Genomic DNA, 15,621 nt, shown 5'->3' on the forward strand with positions numbered 1-15,621 from the left:
GAGCTAGTCCTTTTGTCTTCTTGATGGCCCTCGTCCTGTCTATTTTCTGAGCTGATGTGCCTGCTTGAGTTCGTTATCTGGGTGTTGGTTGTAATCTGTTGCTTTTCGCAGGGAAATCCCAACCAGACCCGGAGAAGGACTTTTTACATTTTGTATTTTATATTATTACAAATACATATATCTTATTTATACCTTTTCAAATTTTTATTCATATATTAATTTATTACAACATGAACAATGTTTCTAGAACAGTCAAAATAATTGAAAAGAACATTTCTCACTGCTATGGCCTGTTCAGATATAGTTATTTTAGAGACTTGCCCCCTGTTGCCTGAAATGAAAGGGCACTGTTGCAGATATTTCACACCATTAAAATTGCTCCTGTGATCATCTCTCTCTTTTTCTCCCTAACACAGCCCACTGTTTGTAACATGGAAGATTGGTCGAGATAAACGATTGCGTGGATGCATAGGTACTTTTTCCGCCATGAACCTGCATTCAGGACTCAGGGAGTACACACTTACTAGGTAAGAATTTGTTTTCTGTAGCTCTGACTTACATATTTAACTAGTCTGTTAAGGAGATTATGGGTGTGCTTTGGTTTGTTTTGGGTTTTTTGGCTGTGTCACTGGGTCAATGAAAGGGTCAATGAAAACCTCTTTCCTTCTGGTAAGAGTAGTGCCTGGATATTTGACTACTGCTGTCACAAGGTTATGCTTGCAGTTAAAAACTGTAAGTTGAGCCTATTCTCATTTTATTATCTGTAAACTACTTTCCAGTAGTTTATTGTAACTGGTTATTACAATATTTTTCCAGTGTTCAGACAAATTTTAACCTTACTAGTTAATGTCAGGCGAGAAAACCAGACGGATTTGGGAATTATCCTGTTCACACTTCTAAAACAGCAGGTATTCTCACCTCTTCTCCATCAGGTGCTTCCAATCAGCTGCAGTTAATTTAATGCTACAAATTTCCATTACATGTTACTCTTCAGATACATCCCAGCCCCTGAGTGGGAAGCTTCTGGATGAGGGAGGTAAGTGATGATGATAATCCTTCAATTCCTGGCAGCATAATCTTCATGTTTTGATCTACACATAAATTCATTCATTTTAATATTGTTCCATTTCCTTTGAATAGAGTGAAAACTAGTAAGTTCATCACTAGAGCTAATAGCAAGCTTTCTACTTGTTTTTCTAAGAGTTTTCTTAAGTTTATTCTCTAAAGAATTAGTGGAATTTTGTTCCTCTCAGTTACAATAGACTTTATTGTGCTCTAAAATAGAAGCTGCCTTCTGGCATGTATAAACCTCTAAAATTGTCATCACTTAAAATAATTAGTGCTTCCAGATCATTTTAGATTTGAGGCTTTTGTCCATTACAGGATCTTCCTCAGCTATTAAAATACCTTGTCCATTCTGGCATTAAATCGTATTAGAATGGGAGATGTTCTTTCTTGTGTGTCTCCCTGGTTAGTTGCAACCTGAAGCTCATTTCATGTTTCTCTGCTGAGCTTGAAGAAGATAACTGTTCATCTCCTGGTGCCCTTACGAATTTCTGAAAGACCTAGGTATCTTTATCATGTTCAATTTTTTTATTATGCACTCTGGAATCTTTCTGCTTGAGTCCTTTAAAACCTCAGCATTCAAAATGGTCAGTGAGAAGAACCTTTTAATAAAATTCAAAGCAATTTCTTTGTTGACAGTTAAAAGGCTTAAAATGTTAATGGTTAGTGAGCCAGACTGAATGAAAAACAACTTTCCCCCTGTACTGGAGAGTGTTTAATTTAGTTATATGCTTTATGTATGCCTGATCAAGAACAATGAATTTGTACAGAAAATTTCCCCCTGAGGCTATGAATAAGGTGGTAGCTCAAGAAAATAGTTTTTGTTCCTCATAGATTTTTCCATTCTCACGAAACAGATAGGGCTGCACTCTTAAATACCTTTAAAACTAGTTATAAGATCCCTGTCACTGCTATCTAACTCTGAAAGCTGAAGTCAAAATACATGAAAAATGATGAAAATTAAAGGGAACTGAAATAATTTCAGTGCAGTATTTACAGGATGGCCACATGCTGTGTCAGTTTATACTAGACTTTTTAGAGGATAGATCATTAATTTTCAAGATGAGGAAAATGGAACTATATACCAACCTATTTTTAAAAAAAAATCTTCATAAGCACTTAACTTGCTTTAAAATAAAATATCACATTTAGTGCATATTGAATTTTGTTACCTTTTATGGTAAATCTTTTTTATACTTATGGTACCTAAAATGCTAAAATGTTTCCAGATTGCTTTATTTTTTTTTTTTTAAATAACAAGCTTCAAATATGATCACTGAAATGTTGAGTTCATATAGGAATGTACAAAAAAGGTGTTCCTTTCTATCAGTCATTATATAAAAAAATGAAAGAGAGGGTGACTTGTTTCCTTCTTGTGGTCAGTCTTTTCAACTATGGAGCTTCCTGAAGAGAGCATTTGAGGAGTAAAGGAAGCACCATTGGAATGTCCATGGGCTTTGAGAGTTTGGAGCTTGGCAGGCCTCCCTAGGAAGGGTTAGAAACTGGGACATTATAGCTTGCTCCAGCAGTATATGGGTAATAGGCAGCTACAGAAAATGTGATTCCCTTTCCTGAAAGGGAAAAACTTGTTTAGGCAGAAATTAATCAACAAAGTAGGTAGAATGAGAATAGGCTCTACTGCAGAAGGTGGAACTTGACCAGAACTTTGAGGATGCAGTCAGATGACTGCTGACTTTATTTTCCTTTGACACAGGGAGGCACTTTTCTTCAGTTATTTTGAAGATATAGCATGAATAAACTGAACCAGGTTGTTTGTCTAATTCATTCTTAATTTTTTCAGCACCTTCTGTGGAATTGTGACACAGCTTTCAGTCAGTTAAATGGTACAAAGGAATAGCTGTTTTTAAATGCCCTGGTGCTTAGCAATCAAAACATCCACAATTCCCTTCACACATTATTTTATTGCAAATATGCTGAATAGTCCTTAGGATCACAGTAAATAAATTTCAGTATTTCTGGTGGTGATCTCAGGCTGTGTATCATATCTAGTGTGTAGCATACACATCTCTGTCTGCATGCAGTGGTATAGTTCCTTTGAAGCAGCATAAAGATAGTTCATCTAGCAATCTGGAGTGAACAGTTTCTTCCTTGGGACATCCTCACCCTACACTTTTTTGAGTCTGTAACCAAAAATGGTGATCTGTGACCATTTTGAGCTCTACAGGTTGTCGTGCTGATATTGCTAGTATGTTCTAAACAGGAAGTTTATGTGGAATGATTCATCATTAATTGGATGCATCTGCCTACGTTCTGAGGAGGGATGAGAATACTCAGATTCAAAAAAGCTATTACTGCATTCCTTATAAAATCTGCATGTTAAATTCAATTCAGTTATATCAGTGAAACATAGGGGAAAAGATGTGTACTATTAAAATCTTCTGCAGAACTTTATGGAGAGAGAGAGATGCACACTTGATTTCTATTTCATTTTACTAGGAGATAAACCATGTCCAAATATTCTACAGTGTGGAATATTGCATTTTAGAATGAAGAAATTTTACCATGGGCAAAATAGTCCTTTAGAGTGAATGTGTTTAATTGGCTGTCCCACCTGAATGCATAAAAATAAACCAATTCAGATTATAAAAATACCTTATGTTTTACAACTCCTTCAAGAAATTACTCTGAACTTGGAAGCAGGTTACCACAGAATTTCATAACAGATTGATAAATTACTTTTTCATGTTTTCTCTACAGCAGTAAGACTTAGGTTTTGGTACTGAAGTTTTAAGCTCCTACTTTTATACACTTGAGATACTGAGCAAAATTGTTTCAGTTCTTTGTTTTAGTTATTAATCTATTTCATAGAATTTGAAGTAATAGTTTTTTGCCTATTGGATGCAAAAGTGTAGGTGCATAAATTTTTAACTCTGTGTTGGTTTAGCCTGTCAAGGCTAGAATATGTATCTGGGGAGGGAGATAGACAACAGGCAGGTATAGGGAGATGTTATATGGCAGTGTCTGCTGTCCCAGAAGAAAGAGGTAAAGAACAATTGGAGGACTCCAAGGCTTAAGTGTATTAACCTAATGGCTGAAAACTGGGTTTAACCTACCTTCCTTTAACTAGCATAGACCTGTCTCTACTGACTATATGATGCAATCAGTCTTTTTGTTGTGTATTCTACTTCACTCCACTGAGGGAAATAGGACCGATGTCGGACACTCAGTCGATGTGGCTTATCAAGGAAAGAAAACTAAGAGAAGCTTGGGATGAGAAGCACAAGATGGAAGAAAATGAAATCTGTGACCCAACTTTCTCATAACTCAATTTGGGTGTACATACCATATGAGGATTTGGCTACTGCTGGCATCAAGTACTGCTCTGTCTTTGTCAGCAATCTCAAGAGTCTTAGTCCTTGTTGTTATAATATTCCCTGCTCTCTCTGTCAAAAACAGTAACAGGAGGAATCCCGTTCCAAAGTTTTATCATCCAGTGGTAAGAGCAGTATGGCAAGCTAGTTTAAGGGGTAAAATTGAAAAATATTTAATGACTGATCACATTAAGATTGATGCTGGCCTTATTTGCTAAAGACTAGTGACAAGTATTTGTACAGACAGGACAACTTCCTTCAAGTGTTCATTTGAGTTTACTACTCTAACCCTGTAATCAGTGGCACATGTCAGTGCTAACTTCCTAAAACCTTTACCACCAAGCAGTGTTGCTATGTGTGTAGGCAGTCATTACCATTGATATAGAGAAAAGCATACTCATTCATCTGACTGCAATTTTTTGAACTGCAGAGTTGAGGGAATTACAGTTATTGTGACCTTCACTATTGACAGCAGTTATAGGTTGAATTAATTTGTGAAAATAATATTTAATGTAATATTTCAGAGCATATTGTTGCTTCTGTGTGGCCCACTGATAATACTTTGCAGTCTCTCTTGCTTTTGGCTTTGATTTATGTAGACCACTGCTGAAAGTTGGTTTTTTTAAATTGTCAATAAACAATTTTTTTTTTTAATTGTCAAAAAACAATTGTCTGGTGCCTGTCAGTGAAAAACACCTGATAATTATGAGATGAAGCTTACATTATCATACTTGAAATTAAACTCTGCAGAGAGCAGTGTAAGTTCATGACAGCCTGAACTCACCAGGGTTATGCTGTTCTTTTATGTTTAACATTGTTTTTAAAGTCAGGAAGGTTCCTTTCCATTTGTAGGTATCTGTGAAAAGCAGGTGCCTGCTGGTCACATCTGAGTTCTCAGAGCTGCCTTATTGAGGTAGAGGGTGCAGATCTCCAAGTGAGAAGAGGTGCTTAGGGCCATATGTGGTAACATGGTTCTGTCCAGTTGAGTGGACAGACAACCACTGTGTACCACAGAGCGTGTGACAAACCAGAGACAATAACCCTCTGGAATGTGTAACGCTTACCTCCCACTTAACAGCAAGTTGTAGTCATGAAGGGTGAAATTTTTAGGGGGAGGTTCAACCTATAAAATCCACTAAGTTCAAAGAATAAAAATGCCGTACATGCTGTCAAAGCTTGTTGAGCCAGTAAGACTGCAGGCAGCTGTGACTCCTCAGATACTCATCTTTCACATTGAATCACAGAATTGTTTACAATGGAAAACATCTTTAAGGTCATCAAATCCAACCATTAATTCAGCACTACCAAGCCTACCACTCCAACATGTCTCTAGGTACCACATCTACATGGCTTCTAAATCCCTCTAGGGTTGGGTACTCCACCACTCGTTTGGACAGCCTGTTTCAATGCTTGAAAACCTTTTTGGTGGGAAAATGTTTCCTAATAGCCAGTCTAAATAATGCCTGGTTCAACTTGAGGCTGTTTTTTCTTGTCCATCACTTGGTGTTTGGGACAAGAGGCTGACCCCACCTGGCTACAGCCTCCTTTCAGATAGAGAGAGCAGTAAGATCTCTCCTGGGCCTCTTCTCCAGCATAAACAACTGTCAGTTAAACCATCATATTCCCTTACTGAGTTACAAGGTTGTTCTGTAGGAGTGATTTCAGAGCATCCTACATTCCTGGGGAGGTAGGAAGTGGGGTGCCAAACTGACACTTAAGAGTGTGTACTGAGTGCTTTTCCCTCAGACCAGGATGGGGGCTCCTAAGGAGAATTCAAGGATATTGAAGAGGCTGCAGGACTGCTGTTCTGGTAATTCGGGCCCCTTTGGGTTGGTAGTTGATAATGTTGCTGTGCTATGAGCATTTCCCAGTGCCCAATATAAGGCAGGTTCTGCTCACCTGCCAGGCAGCAGCAGAGAGAAGGGTTTCTTCTCATCACTTTGTTGCAATTTTGTATCACTAAACTACTTAGCAGAAGAAAGATGTATCTGAGCATTTGCTGTGCTTTAAAGACATTTTGAAATGCCTAAGTACTGAACACATTTATTATACATGCATGTGTATTCTTATATAGCATGTAATATATAGCACATATGTGTTCAGAGAGTCAAACTGGGCTGAAGTATATTAAGGCAGTTCAGCATTCAACTTCACTTTACAAATTAGAAGATGTGTGTGTGTGTGTGTGTGTGTGTGTGTGTGTGTATATATATATATATGATAGTGTTGCCCTCCAGAAGTATTAATGATGTTGTATCTTAGAACTCCTTTTCGTTCTCAAAGATACTTTTGTTAAAATATAAAATTAAGGTTTTAGCACTGTGATCTCTTATGTATTTACTGATTACCTCTTGAAACTGAAGCAAAATTATTTTAATGTACAGACATTTTGTATTGGCTCATGACTTTGCCTGCCGTATAATCTGTATATAGGTAAGACTTTACTGAAACTTGGAGCTGTTCATATTTCTAAATTTTATCCAGGCCAATAAAAGCTAGTTGCTTTGTCTCTGCTTGTAGATAGTGACTTTACAAATAATAAACTTTAATTTGGGTAAATCCTAAGATCTGTTCTAGTGGAATATGTTTATTAATAAAATGGTTTGTGGTATAAACCCACAATAACAGAGAGTCCAAATGAAGTATATAGATCTGAATTTATTGAGTCAGGCTTAGTTACTTTGAGTCAGTTCAGTAAATAGGTCTGTAATGATTTTACACACACAATGCCAGGTTGTTACTTCAGGGAGCTGCTGCTTAACAGAACTGTATGCTGCCTTCTCTCAAAGGGCAAAGCTAAATACCATACTGGCTCTTTAAGTGAAAAAAAACCACCAAATTTTTGTTTTAATGATGGGTTAAATGCTTCTCCTTATTTTGTTAGGACAGAAAATCTTGTTGTTTAGAAGAGAGGAGCATGTCCTAGGGAATATATGTTTTTTGCATATTGCATGTGTTGAGAATGTAGTAATTCTGCCTTAATTTTTTTCTTCATTTAAAAACAAACAATCAAAACAAAACAAAAACCCCTGGTTTTGTAATTGCTACTCTGTTATTCCTGAGAAAAACCTTGCTAGACCCTTGGACCTAATGGTACATGAGAGTCTGTTTCCTTAGCAACACTACTTGTAAGAAAGCAAAGGAAAATGGCACAAATGGAAGGCCAGTCCTTAGCTTATTATCCTTATGAAAGGAGGAGAGCATAATGATGCTCTCCCAAAGCATCAATAGATCCAGGGTTATCAGATATTGATAACCATTTTACTGTTTTGCTGGGAAGACTGAATTATGGAATATGAATGGCACAGGAGAATGCATTACTATGTTTTGTAGAGTAAACTTACTCTGGGAGTTGACTGTTTATGAAAGGTACCTGAAAATCAAGGGAAAATAAATTTTATAGTTAAAAAGTAATACACAATTGCTGTATCTGTATAAAATGGCTCCATTAAGTTTAGAGGAGGTTTTACTGAGACTTAAACTTACTGTCATGAATTTAAGGTCTCAGCAGTAGAATTTGGCGTAACTAAGGAAATGGCCAGGTTTGAAATACTTATTTCATTATCTTATTTAAAAGACATGCATGAAAAATTGAGAGTTTCAAAAATGTACTTCTTATAAAATGTGTGCTGAGAAAAAGAGATGCTCAATCAAGATAATTTTCATTAGTTGATGTAACTCATGCTATTTTGAATAAATCAGATTCTGCTGAAATTTGATTGAACTGTGTCCAGCAGTTACTCAGACTTTCTAGATGGGTGTCAGGGAGGAGCCATGTTATTTGTGACTCCAGTCTTTCCCATGATGATCTTGTATTTCATGTTCTTTCCACACAGTCTCCTATCATGTGAACAGAATGATGCATGCCCTGTAAGTTCAAGGAGAGTTCTAGCTGAATTGAAACACTAGTTTGGTTCTAAGTCAGATATTTATTTGTCTTTGGATATTACTTGACAAAAGTGTTTGGGGAGGGACGGTGGAGACAGTGGGGAACTGGCCACCCTGGCTTTCCTAGCAAAGTTCCATATTGCCATAACTTACTTTTCCTTTACTAGTACAGGTAGTTGTTGGTACTTCCATGGGTTTTAGTCAACTTTTTAATCTCTTTATATTATAGTCTTAAGGGAAATATCATCAAAGCATTGCCTAAAAATCTTTTAGAATGGCATTTGCTTTCTTCTGAGACTCTTGGTGACTTACTGATTTCTGAAGTTCTACAAAGATGTGCTGAGCTATGGGCCAGTGCTGCAGAATACAAGATAGGAATGTGCTCACAGCAGACAGAGGCATAGGCAAAGTGTGACTCAGAGCACTTACATTGTAAATAAAGAATTTGTCTATTTGGAAGCAGGACAATGGAAAAAGTTGGCATAGAAGTTCCCTGCTTCCAGGTGAGTTTTTCTCTCTGGCTGTTCTCAGCTTAGCAGGAGGTATTTATTTTTAGTATAGAGCAAGGGATGTTTTCCACAACTTTCTTGTGAGGGCAGTAAAACATCCCACTGGCCAGTGCTTATATGTACTAAATAGGAGACATCCTAAGTGAGACACTGGGAATTGAGGTGCAGCTGTACCTTGTCCAGTAGAAGTATGCTTTGGCTCAAGGAACTGATTTTTACTGAAATCTGATGTTTTAATACCAGTTGGAGTACCAGTGCCAGTTTAATACCAGGTGGAGATTAGGCAAGGTCACAGGAAAAAGAATTGTTACATGCTTATAAACTGTTAAAATCTTAAATTCTCCAGTTTTGTGTGGGAGGCACTGTGGGAAAGGAGTCTCAAAGTTTTCAGTCTGTCAGCACCTCCTCCATTTAGGTGTTTTCTGATGCTTCCTTTTAAGACTATAAATAAGAAATAGCACAAACTGGGTGTGGGGAACTGGCCTCCAAAAGCCTTTGTTATCCCTGCTCACTATAACACTCCCTCCTTCTGAGGGAGTCCTAAAGTCTTAGAGGCCCAATCACTGCACACTTTCAACTCATACTTGTGTATATTTGTGAGCAAGTGACATCAGAGTAGGGAGGGAGAAACAACACCCAGGAAAGTCTTGAAAGACTTCTTGAACTTCATAGTTTACAAATGACTGGAGTTTTATTCCCGTTCATCTCCAGTTCATTGTAGGGGGGAATATCTACTTACCTGAAAATAACCAGGTTTTTCTTTTCTAACATCAATTTAGAAATACTATATTATGGACAGAAGCACTCCAGGTTTGTCTCTTTCCTTTGAATTGCAGATGCACTTTTCAGATTCTGCCATTTTCAATTGTACTCCTTAGAAAAAAATGTACGGAGTGCTGTATATGCTCTAAATGAGTGTATATTTGGGATAGCCAAAAAAACTGAATGTACTTTTATTATGTTTTTAGCTCTGTAAATAACTTTGTTGATGCAGTTCACAAAGCATCTTACTGCTGCAAAAGTATGCAAATAAGCCATTACTTATGAATATTTGTTATATAACAAAAAAATATTTCTAATCTCAAAGATTCTTAGTTTTATTTGAGTTTTCAAGACTTTTAATTAAAAATTTTCTAACTATAGTTGTAATTTAAATGTGAAGAATAGCTTTTGACCATGGTGGAGAAGAGGGTTGTTTTTTTTTTGGCTATCTGTACAAATTTCTGCAGGACTGGTAACACTCAGTTCTTCAAGCAAGGATATTCTCTGTACAGGAATGGTGACATGTGCCTACATTTTAAGTATAATATGTAGGCTACAAAGTGTCAGCTCACATGTGTAAATTTAGGTTCGCTGTTCCAGTGCAGTGGTATAATCTTTGTTTCTTAGTGCAGCTTACTTGCATTAATGGGTCAGTTGTCAGGCAAGCAGTCTTTCAGGTTGGAGAACTACAATATATAAATAACTCCCACAAGGACTTGGGGAACTGGTGTAGATGTTAGGAAGTGCTCTTCTGAGCCTGGGCACAGCTCCTGGAAACCCCATCTGTCAGAAGCTGCAGTCCCAGCTTCAGTGAAAGAGCCCTTTAATGACAATTATTAACAGTTGTGGTTTAAGTCTGTATATGAAATCAGGTATTGCAAACTTTTACCAGCAAGGAAAGGTGACTTTTTATTGTTACTGTATTTTTCAGTTCATTAGAATTCCCTTAGTTTTGATTTTACAGGGGGGAAAAGAAGAAAAGCTCCTGGGTTTTTTTGAACAGTACAACTTTCTGGTACTTCTAGTTCAAGTAATTCTATGACTTCTATAATACCACAAACTGAAATAGGTGTCAAGCTTCTTGTAACATGCAATTTATTTGCTACTTTAGATACCAGCTTAATTATGAGTAATATTCTTAGTGCTTTATTGATAAATAAAAGCCAGATTAGAAATGCATCCACACTGGTACATTCAAACAGTATCTCTTACTTCAGGAGACTCTTCATTTCTTTCATTTAATGTTGCTAAAATGAGTGATGTAGAATAAAAATATATTTAGTATGTAATAAAATATTAAGAAATTACTTTCTTCAAATATTGGCTTATATCCCATTTAACTGAAGCATCCATGTAAAGCAAAAATAAAATGTGACTGTACAAATGTTGAAAGAGGTTTCTGTATGGAAGGAAGAAAGTTCTATGTGCATATTAGGTGCATTTAACAGCTTCAGTTCTTATTGGAGTTAAAAGAGTTGCGTGTATTATCTGTAGGCCAGTTATTTCCAGGTATTGTTGTTAAAGCCTCACATGTAATGTGTTCATTTGGCCATGAAGAAAAAATGCTTTTTATATAAGTGAACACAAAGAAGAGAAAGGGGAAATGTAATTTTAAAATATTTGACAGGTCATTGTAACCTTGGTTTGACAGCAGGGCATCACTACTTTTCAGCAGAAATATTTTACATACTCTGTCAAGAAACTGATGCTTGTTTTGTTTCTGTTCCAGAAGCTTCTGCACAATTTGCAAGCTGGTTAGCTGGCCCTTTCTCATCTGTGCTGAGGATGCATTCTGCAGTTTGCTCACTTAGCTACAGAGAGGCTTTTTTTCCTTTGACCTAGGCTGCTAATCCCTCATTGCAAAGAGCAGCAGCTTTGATTTGTGTGTGGAGGTCTCCGTGCTGCATGCAGCCTCATTTGTCAGAGCTACCCCTCTTTGTGTGCTCAGCTTTTTCAGTTACTGAAAGGGTGACTTTCAGGTTTGTTACTCAGAAAACCCTCTTCAGTTTTGTGGAAGTCTACAATGCATGCTCTTCCCCTCCCCCAAAAAAATGTGAATTTCCAAGAGCTGTTACATATGATTTCACAAGACAGTCTATGACTAAAGCATTCCTGACATTCAGGATGTGAAACGTTTCATGAATCACTTTTTAGAAGGGTAATGAAATCTATTTCCATTTAAATATTAACCACTTTAGCTAGATGTGTTGAATTGTATCTCTAATGGTATGATTATGACTAAACCAGTTTTTTCTGTGTTCACACTGTATCCTCATTTAACATTGAATAGTTGGGCTTCGGTTGGTCTGGCTACAAGTCCCTTAGTTAAACATATGTAGCAATGCAAGATGTTTCTGAACATCTTGAACTAGATGTTTCTAGTTAAAAGCTGAATACACACATGGACAGAATAGTCCTTTCCTGGTTTAGACTTCAGTGCAGTGAATGGCAAAACTCTACTACCTTCAAAGGCAGAAGAATTTGGCCTGTATTTTCTCTAAGATGATGTGATTTAAAATATCTTACTCATAAGCAGACATTTTAAATGTATGTTATGCTGTTGATTTAAATGCATTCCTTGAATACCGAGTCACAGTTTCTGAGGCTATGGACAGATGTAGCCTAACCTGGACCTTTTGTCTTTTCTTCATTTCAGAACTTCCTTTCATTCCACTTCAGCTGTTTTTATTTGCTACTCAAAACCTGGTTTAGAGTGAAAAACATATACAGAGTAACAGCTGGCAGACACTGAACTGCATGTACTGTTTAGCTGAGCTTGCAAATGTTCTGTTGCTTGGGCATCTTGAGCGTAGATGAGAGTGGTTTGTGAGTGCCCCATCCAGGCACTTCTGTAAGCTGAGTAGGTTGCAGGTGGTACAGAACATGGCACCCCAAGTAGACAGAATTTGACAGGAATCTGGAAGGAATAAAAGGATGACCCTCTCTCATGAGCGAGAGAGAAGTGGCAGAGTTGCTGAAAGGAGAGTAAGAAGATAGCTTACAGACAGCTTGTGTGTGGAAGAAAAGGGAAGGAAATGCAAGAAGTAAAGCTTCCAGATGTATAGAATGTGTTTATATATCTAAAACTCTCTCTTTTTCAGTTGGGGATTTGTAGAGGTAATGAAGAATCATAGCTTGATCTTTTAATGAGATTCATATATGAAATAAAAACCTGCACACATGCAAAATGAACAGAAAAAATGTTAAGTTTTTCTTGTTCCCTTAAGTAGGAATTAAATTATGTTGATGCAGCAGTTCTGATGGTTGCATTCTAGAACAGTTTCATGATAGTGGGAGCAAGTGCCTAGAAACCAGGTCTCATGAAATAAGGAGGGACCATTTCTTTAACTGAGGTCTTATAACATGTCATGTGTCACATCACATCTTATTACATGTGATGTACCACAGGGTATTCATCTTGTGCCTATCTTTTACTGTATTTATAAAAACACTGAGAATTAGTAAGATGATATGAGCTCATTTACCATCCTCTATGCTGACAGCACTCAGATCTGCATCTCTCTGCAGATGTACTCACAGGATGAGTAAGAGATTTTGCTTGGCTAAAAAACAGTTGGTTTGAACATAATCCAAGTTGAGTTGTGATATTGATGAAACACATCTTGGGAAACAAGCCAGGGTATTATTCTGTGTTCTGTATTTTGAGTGGTTGTATTCCAGTCTGTAAGGCTGTGTGGACCTTGGGTTATTCTCAGTTTATTGTTTGTTAAAGAATTTCAACACTGGAACCTGTTACCTTTCATTTCTCAGACAATATTTCCTAATGCCTTCATATTTCAGCATATTTTCTTGTCTTAATCTTTTTCTATGAACCATTTACTCAATACCTCACATAAGCAAATATGATTGAGCAACCTGATCTGGTGGATGCTGTCCCTGCCCACAGCAGGGGGTTGAAATAAAATTATCTTTAGGGTCTCTTTCAGAACTATTCTGTGATTCTGTAATATTTGTGCTTCTTAATTGATTTACTGCATAATCTACCATGCCTTTTGCTTTCCTTATAGTTAACCTGATTATATATATATATTTGAAATCACAGTGATGGATAAATTAAAGTCCTGATTGAAAAACAGTTTCATTTTAAGTTTCAGAGGTAAAGAATTCTAGAGATTTCTTTTTATGTTCCTAGAGATTTGAGCGGTTAATGTTGCTCACACTAAGTGTAATTGAGTTGTTCATTTTTTTTCATTTTCTAAACTTTGCCATCTGCTGAAAAGCCTTTTAGTGACATTATAATTTAGTCCAGTTGGAGCTCAGTTAAGAGTTTTCTGACTAGTCTATTATCATGTATTCACCAAACAAAAACCTGCATGCCAAATTCTGGTCAGTTTTGTTGCTCAGTTTTTAAACAAGCATCTGGAATCACTATGACAAGCCTACTGTGTTATGCTGGGAGATTGTTTTAGGTGCTGTGGGTTTAGTTTTTATGTAGCAAACCAAGACATTTCTGTGGGAACTGACACCTTTCAGCTTCCCGAATGTTTACGACACCAGCTGTCATGCATTTTTGAATTCCATTGTCATTTATCCCATCAGGATTTATAATCTATAGACAGGTGAGGGATGATACAGGAAAAGGCAGAAAAGAAGCTGCCCCCTGTGAAGATGCCACCTGTATACAGATGTGGACCTGATGTTCCCTTGTAGTTAGATGTTTGGGGTCTGTGTGGAGCAATTCCCAGCACAGGCAGCTGTGAGGTGGCGGATGTCCCAAACTGCCTTGGTTCAGCTTGTACGGTATGGAATGGATGAAACAAGCAGTTGCAGCTCTCCACCTACATCTGGGCAAATGCATAGTAACTGCTCACTCTGGGCTTTCGTGTGCTTCAAGCTCCCCTCTCTCTCACTGCCCTGTGTGATGGGAAAACTTTGGATTTAACACACCTCTGTCAGGGTGTACATCTGAGCTGTTACTGAAGCTCTGCTGCATCTTAAAGCCAGTGTAACTGAAGATTTTGATTTTTTTTTTCTGGTGTAATAGGGTATATTGTATAGTAATGCAAAATGATGCCCTCATGCCCTGCAAGACTAAAACTGTGATAAAAATTGAGTCTTTGACTTGGCCTTTTGAAAGGTCAGTTAGTCCTTTAAAACCACAGAAGCACTATATATATATACTGTATATATAAAAAACAATTTCTGGTTTTAGGAAACAGTAAGGAAGTTAAAGCCATAGAAACTTAACTCTTATGAATGTAGTCAGGAACCTACAATATTACTTCGTGGATCTTTTTAGTTTTAACTGAACTTTTTGATGGGAGCAAGTTGCAAGAGCGGTGACTTCTGTGGTAATACTTTTCAACTTGGAGTCCGTAACAGCATGTACACAGAATTCTCCTAAACTTTAAAAACCTATCCATACAAGTGTTTGTTGTTTCCTTGATACTTCATGTCAGAAAGAAAGATAAATTAATTTCAGGCATCATGTCTACACAGGGTAACATCATTGTGGCATAATGATGAACTAGATTTATTTGGAAGAATCCAGTGTGATAGAATATTTCTCTGGGTAATTGTCAGAGCAGTAGAAAAAATATTTTTGTTTCTTTCTGCTAAAAAGTCATGAATTTATAGGAGTGTTGGCTTTTAGAACTTCATTCTTGTGAGCTTTCTTTTCTTAAAAGAGATTTTGTCATGGTTAGTCAGTGAGGAGTTTGAGGTTTCATCTGCTATGTATACAAGGCTGACAGACCTAATTGAGGAACCAGCAGTAGTGAAACCCCCAGGAGGTTCAGCCCATGGTCACTGGGCAGGTGCACATTAGCTCTGTGTCTTAACAGGTACTCACAGTGACTGCAGAGTCCCTGAGCAGCATCTCAAGACCATGTCAGTCCTTCATGTGTGCTCTGTACCATGTAGCCAGAATAAGAAATTAAATAAGGATTTGTCTAGAAATTTTAAGGATTCCTAGAAACATTCTGTAAAGGTTTCTTTTGATTTAAACAACTGGTGTTTTTTTTTATGGAAAAACAAGGGCTCAAGAACCTTACGAGCAATACCAGTATGGTTTGATTTTTAATTGTGGGTATGGTTTCCGCAAT

General features: G+C 37.2%; 1 protein-coding gene across 1 annotated transcript in view; it reads left to right on the top strand.

Moving 5' to 3' along the window:
- The window catches only part of AMMECR1 (AMMECR nuclear protein 1), an 88,916-nt gene that overhangs the window by 45,962 nt on the left and 27,333 nt on the right, over positions 1-15,621 (top strand). Inside the window, exon 2 of the mRNA XM_015615987.2 lies at positions 417-527. Within this exon, the coding sequence (XP_015471473.1) occupies positions 417-527 (111 nt within the window). The remainder of the gene's footprint in view (positions 1-416; positions 528-15,621) is intronic.

Source organism: Parus major, unplaced genomic scaffold (assembly GCF_001522545.3).
Source record: "Parus major isolate Abel unplaced genomic scaffold, Parus_major1.1 Scaffold306, whole genome shotgun sequence".
NCBI classification, from domain to species: Eukaryota; Metazoa; Chordata; class Aves; order Passeriformes; family Paridae; genus Parus; species Parus major.